Raw genomic sequence first — 6,794 nt, forward strand, 5'->3', positions numbered from 1 at the left:
GAAGTGCCTCCTTCGGAGTGAACAAATGCCCCTCCCACGATAGGAAAATTTCCCTCCCAACATAATTTGCCCTTTTTTCTATCTATGTTAATAATAATAATAATACTCAGTTCTTTTATAGCGCATAACACATTACAGGATAGCATGTCCCTATGCGCTTCAAATAGAAAAGAAAGAATTACAAGAAAAAGTCATACACATTAGAAAATCCACTTAGAAACAAAGAAGTACATGTAGTGTTGGACGCTGAGTTCATGAGTGTACAATTTTAACATTGAATAAATACGTTTTAAGAGAAACCTTAAACTTGTTCAAATTATTGTGATTTCTCATGGAATCTGGAAGTGAATTCCATAAGACTGAGGAGGCGTGCATAAAAGAACGTTCACCGTATGTTTTTGTTGAGGTGGGAGGAACAATAAATAATGATTTTGAGCTTGATCTTAAAGTACGAGTAGGCCGATATAATGATAAAAGTTCACATAAATAAGAAGGGGCAATGTCATGAAAGCATTCGTATGCAAAAACTAGTAGTTTAAACAAAATACGGGAGTGGACAGGAAGCCAATGTAGATTTCGTAGTACAGGAGTAATTGATTCGTATTTCCGAGTTCGGGTCACTAATCTTGCCGCTGAATTTTGAATAGTTTGCAATTTTTTGATTTGTCGCTGAGGAAGACCGAAAAGAAGACTGTTACAAAAATCAATATGGCACAAAACAAATGCATGGACTAATTTTTCAGTTGTGGACCTATCCAAAAAAGCACGTATTTTTCCAATCCTATACAAAGCATACGAAGCAGCGCGACATTTTTGAGATATAAAATTCTCAAATGTCAACCGACAATCAAAAATCACTCCTAAGTTTCTACAAGATCTGTTTGCATGTAACAATGTCCCATCTAGATCTATAGACTGAATAGATTGCGTTTCTCGAAAACGTGAAGAAATGTGGAGGAACTCTGTTTTACTACTGTTTAGCTTCAGGCTATTTAGCTGAGACCACTCCTTGATGGCGTGTATACAGTTTAAGATTTCAGTAGTTGGATCAAAATCATTAGACTTTTTAAAGGACACATACAGTTGCGTATCATCCGCATAGAACATCTTTTGTATATGAAACCTATCTATTATGGACTCCAGTGGAGAAATATAAAGCGTAAACAAAATGGGACCTAACACAGATCCTTGCGGAACACCTTGAGTTAAAGAGTGGGTGGATGATCGTTCATTTCCAATAATAACACGATGGCTTCGGCCCAACACATACGATTGGAACCATTTCAGAGCCTGGTCATGAATTCCAAGTTTGTGTTCCAAACGCTTCAAGAGAATGTCGTGATTTATGGTGTCAAATGCTGATGAAAAATCTAGTAATATGAGAATTACTTCTTCACCCTTGTCTAATGACATCAGTAAATCATTTGTGACCCGAAGAAGAGCTGTTTCGACTCCATAAAACTGACGATAACCTGATTGGAATTTGGCATAAAGATCATTTTCTTTAAGATAGGCTTGCAACTGGGAAGCTGCAAGCTTTTCTAAGATCTTGGCAAAGAATCTTAGGTTAGCGATTGGACGATAGTTCTTTAAGTCTTCTGTATTCAAAGAATTTCCTTTTAATTTTGGTAGGATATTGGCACACTTAAATTTATCGGGGATGCACCCAGTTACAAACGAATCATTAACAATGGTTGTCATGATTGGAACCAATTCATCTAAGAATTTTTTAAGAAAAGGAGTCGGAATGGGGTCAAGATCGCATGTCGTTGAGGAAGATTTCATAATACAACTACGTACTTCTTCATCAGTTACTGTTCTGAAATGCCCAAAAGATGATGGTTTATACCCGTTTGTAAAAATAATTTAAAAAATAAAATAAAAAAACATACCCAATTCAGAAACAACAACAAATTCATTCATCTTGTGACATCATCTGTCAATCATTAGTTAGCTAACAAGAGACAGTGTGTAATTTCCCCAGCTCAGCACATGCTCACAAAGGAATTGCATTCTTGCATACAATGCCTCCACATTACCTTTCTTTTCCTGGTGATGCTACAGCACGTCTAAGATAGCGACTCCTATGTTGGTATTGTATGGTCTATTGTAAACAGGTGGTCAGCTCTGGTGAAGCTACATACCACTGAATGTCTCTTGTTAGCTCACTAATGTTTGAAAGATGATGTTACAATATGAATGAGATCTGGAGCATTTTTTTAGGGTGGAGCTTAGCAGCTAGGTCTGAGAAAATTATTTGAAGAACACAGTTGTATGCAGCCCTGCACATCAACAGGAATCAACTTATATTTGGATTTCATCCCACTTTTAATAATTTTAACCGTAGTCCACATGACCAAATATAAGGTAGCAACTATTGCCTAAGACTGTTCTTACAATTTTCTTGTAAAATACCGGTATACCTGATATCAATAATATGGCACAATGTCAATTCGCTTGCCTGTCCAGTGACAGATGTATCACATATCTAAAGTAATATGTATTCATGCAAGTGTCCTTTGGTATCAAGTGAATTTAGAAGAATTATTAAAATACTACCATTTTGATGTAATATCTTCCCACCGATACAATAGCTTAAGAACCTCTTTTAAAATACATCATGCCATGCATATTGAAATATTATTATAATACCGGTACGTTGTTTCATTTGAAGTTGAACTAGACCTATATCAGAAATTGAGACAAGATAATCAGACTTAGTAAATGATAAAGTTACTGAGATGCAGATTCATCTGATATTAGCTGTGTTTTAAAAAGGTGTTTATGTTAGTAAAGACAATAATTGGATTCCATCGTGGATTTCACTTTGGTGTGAACTGATAAATTATCTTGGCACAGATCCAGACACTGTGTATGAAGGATGTTTCCATGATGACTCCACGGAGACTACACTCCATTCTCTCGCTACCACACCTCCAGTCACTCACCTTGACGGATATCGGACCAGTTGACATGGACGATGGAGAGACACTGGTTTGTATCTTTACTGTTCCAAGATTGAATTCAAAATCCTGTTCCAAGCTCAAAAGGAAGGCGTTCAGAAAACAACCAAAGAGACTAAATATGAATGATAACGGAATTGCCAAAAGGATAATGTATTTTGTTTTGATCTCAAGTTAAAACGACATACTATGGGCTGTTTAGTAAATTGATGGATGGTTTTATTTATCAAATATATATACATGCACAGTTATACTTTTTAGCTCATCCGGCCTGAAGGGCCTGATGAGCTTATGCCATGCCGTGGCGTCCGTCGTCCTTCCGTCCGTTCACAGTTTTCAAAATGCTTCTTCTTCGTTATTTTTCAACCGATTTTGATTCTGATTGTTTCATATGATAGGGCTAGGAGGGGGATTTAAAATTTCTACACAGAATCGTAAAATTCAATATCTATGCTAATTTATGCAAATTTACTCGAAATCACAAAAAATGCTTCTTCTCCTTCATTTCTCGACAGATTTTGATTTGGTTTGCTTTATCTGGTAGAGCTTACTTTTGTACACTAAACTTCTACACAGAATTTTGAAATTGTTCACCATTAATTAATTATGGTAATTTATGCAAATTTATTCCAAAAATAACAAAAATTCCATTTCCTTTAGTTTCTATTTAATCTTGTACAGCTAAATAAAATTATGTCCCTTCCAGGGCATCAAATTTTTATTTTTTGAGTGTACCACATAAAATTTACGATATTTGTTGTTGCGAGATGCGGATGAGCGCTATGTCATTGACGTTCTGGTTTCAAGTTAAGATGAAGTTTAACCTTCAACACATATTTTTAAAGCTCGTTAAATATCAATTGATAAATGATTGCCATTTGTTATTTCCAATGGAGAATCCTGTTGCTTATTTTCTTCATTATCAAATTTGTAAATTCAGTATGAAGTCATTTGATTGATTTTTTTTGTTAGTCTATAGCCGAACTAATATCACAATAAAGATGATAATAAATACTAAAATCCTGTCATCTTCCATCGAAAAAGAAGGACTAACCCTCTATTAATGTTGGTGGAAACAAACAAAATAAAGAAAAAATTTAACGAAGGTTTCACAAAAAGTGGACAGAGAATAAAAATATTAAGAAATTTTGGAAGTTGATAATGCTAATGATATACAAAAACTCATATTCTCAATGCGATCATGATGTGTTATGCCATACAGAGAGAAATCCTCTTTTTATATTTTCTATCCGAAAATACTGACAAAAGTCTCATGATAGACAAACCTCTATTTAAATGGAGGGCAATACACTTTTAGGCCTAATGGAACATAATTTGCTGGATCACTAAAATGGAAAAACAGAGAGGTATTTTTAATATTTTGGAATAAGAAATTGGTTATAGTTCATCCGGTACGGCATCGCATGTGACCGTATATAATGCCAATAGAAGATTATTAATATCTCGGCATCCCAAAGTTCAAAACTTTTGTATTCTTTGTCCATTTTCCCCAAACCTACCCATTTGTTTATTTCTACTTAGGCAACTTACATTGAAATGATGAAAACCCTCGAGGTTTTTTTATTGTATATTTGTGAAATATTTACCAAGCATGATATGAACAGTGTAAGTATTATAATGAAACAACGTGTCTGGATATTCAATATCATTTCTTACATCAGCATTAGTTTCCATTCATATTATATATACTGAGCCTTTTTGCATATCTGTTTCTTGTAGACTCGTCAAACATCCTCAGTAGAAAAGATTTCTGTAGATGGTAAGGATGTGATCAGCTTGTGGAATCTTGGACTTCATACATCATGTCCCCAAGTGAAAATACTTGAACTGAACTACCAGGACGAGGAGAATGTCTCATCAGACATCATCACAATGGCCTGCTCTCCATTCAATCATCTAACTCACATTCACGTCAAGGGATTTGTGTTGTTTGAATTATCTACTACACTGAATGATCCTGTGTCGTTTTGTGATGCGGTTAAAACATCATGTCCTCAACTCACCAATCTGTCCCTTACCCGCTTTAAACTGAAGAACGAGAAGGCAGCCAAGATCATCCAACTCATGAAGACTCATCCACCCCTGACAAACATAGAGTGAGTCTCATTTGACTTACCAGGGTAACGATTGCCACAGTATAATCAAAATCTTACTTGTATTTATTGTGGAATGCATTTCGGTTTACCTTTGACTGTGAGTTTCTTCTCTTCATTTGCTACCTCTCTCTCTCTCTATCTATCTCTATCTCTCTCTCTCTCCCCCTCCCCCACCCCCCTCTCTCTATGTCCCTCTCGTTTAATTATTTTTCTTTCTCTTTTCTAAGTTCTCTTTTGATCCCTTCCTCCCACTCTCTTTCCAGCATTTCCTCTCTTTCATTCTCTTTATAATTGCCTCTTTTGCTATCATACAATATAACTCTCTGTAAAAGAGATGGTTTGAACAATACAAACCTGTATTAAGCATATAACTTATGCCGTATGCTTTCATGGTAATGATAAAAATGGTAAACCTGATTATGTTGATCTCATAAGAGGAAAACTAGCGTTGATTTAACACAGTTGGTTCTTGATATCAAAAGGAAATTGAATTGCCCAACACACAACCTATCGTCATTGTCACTGAATTTGATTTCATGCGGGGCCAGGGGTAGCTGCATTAAGGTTTTGAAATTAATCTCAGATGGTTAATAAAGTGCATACATGGGTGGGTTGTCTACAAGTTTAGATGATGGGATGCTGTATAGGGGATTTTACAATAGTTTACATAATCTGATGATCTCTTTATTTCAGGATTTAGTCATATCAATACGATTTTCTTATTATAAATGTAAATCAATATTAACCTTAATCATCATGATGTATCCTACATACACAACTTTGATACCATGGTTATTTGCAGTCATGCAATATAAATACAGAGCAATATTATGCAAGGTTGGATGTGTAATTGTAATCTATTCTCACACCACATAGCATACATCTCTGATGGCTTTTTAAGAGAGTATCGTACGTCAGGTTTGTTCAAAAGATCATGAATTGAGCCCCCGAAATGTACTGTTTTATTACTATAGGTTACGGAGGTGTCTTACCAACGCGGATCTGGATCCACTGTTTTCTGAGGTGAACAGTGAAGGCAAGGTGACTGTCACCGTGGAGCATGGTAGGGTAAGATATAACACTAGATAAAATGGCCATCCTCCGATTGATTCTTCTCCCTTTTTCTGACAATCCATTGATTCAAAGTTTTTTTTTAATTATCCATGTTTAACTCCGCCCAATCGGTACTTAAGAATAAAAAATGCACATATTTTAAGTTGTCTTTAATGTGTTTATTCTGGCCTCATTAAAATTTTCATGTCTAACAATAGGTTTGTTCTTGATCTGTGTAATGATATCCGAAAACTGAAATATAACAACAACAAACATAGAGAAAAAGACTCTTCACAACTTTATGAACATTTTTAGTGAAAAAGTACTTTTCCTTCACTTGCATGATGTATAAGGCAAAAACGCTTATTGTACTTTGTTCTCTTAAAAAAAAAAGCGATATGACCTTAATATCTGATAAAAAGATGGAAAATGTCCATTATCTATATAGGTCTAATTGAAGAAATGTTTCAAGTTATCATGTAGCATGCATCTTAGCAAAACTAAACTCCACTCAGCAAGGTGACAAAAGGTAGATAGATAAAACATGCTTTTTACAATAATGCAATATCCATGAGTTCTATTTTTTTTCTTCTGTACATGTTAAAGATGAATAATGTTGTTTGTGGCCTGCATTTTTTAATAATCAAACTGCCTGTATATT

At 35.0% G+C, this 6,794-nt stretch overlaps 1 protein-coding gene across 1 annotated transcript; it reads left to right on the top strand.

Moving 5' to 3' along the window:
- Window positions 1-1,248: 1,248 nt before the first annotated feature.
- On the top strand, window positions 1,249-5,210 carry LOC115921423. The gene is made up of 3 exons (XM_030978891.1): window positions 1,249-1,338; window positions 2,860-2,994; window positions 4,704-5,210. Exons 1-3 carry the CDS (start codon window positions 1,249-1,251, stop codon window positions 5,082-5,084), a joined length of 606 nt encoding a protein of 201 aa, XP_030834751.1. The 3' UTR covers window positions 5,085-5,210.
- Window positions 5,211-6,794: the final 1,584 nt, after the last annotated feature.

The sequence above is a fragment of the Strongylocentrotus purpuratus genome, unplaced genomic scaffold (assembly GCF_000002235.5).
Source record: "Strongylocentrotus purpuratus isolate Spur 01 unplaced genomic scaffold, Spur_5.0 spur5_scaffold_1, whole genome shotgun sequence".
Taxonomy (NCBI): Eukaryota; Metazoa; Echinodermata; class Echinoidea; order Camarodonta; family Strongylocentrotidae; genus Strongylocentrotus; species Strongylocentrotus purpuratus.

What these genes read in the sequence shown, in the direction of transcription:
- LOC115921423 (XM_030978891.1), top strand. Translation starts at nt 1,249, where the DNA reads ATGGCTTCGGCCCAACACATACGATTGGAACCATTTCAGAGCCTGGTC. An exon ending in AAACGCTTCAAGAGAATGTC is followed by an intron (nt 1,339 to 2,859) that starts GTGATTTATGGT and finishes ATCTTGGCACAG; the next exon opens with ATCCAGACACTGTGTATGAA. An exon ending in TGGACGATGGAGAGACACTG is followed by an intron (nt 2,995 to 4,703) that starts GTTTGTATCTTT and finishes TGTTTCTTGTAG; the next exon opens with ACTCGTCAAACATCCTCAGT.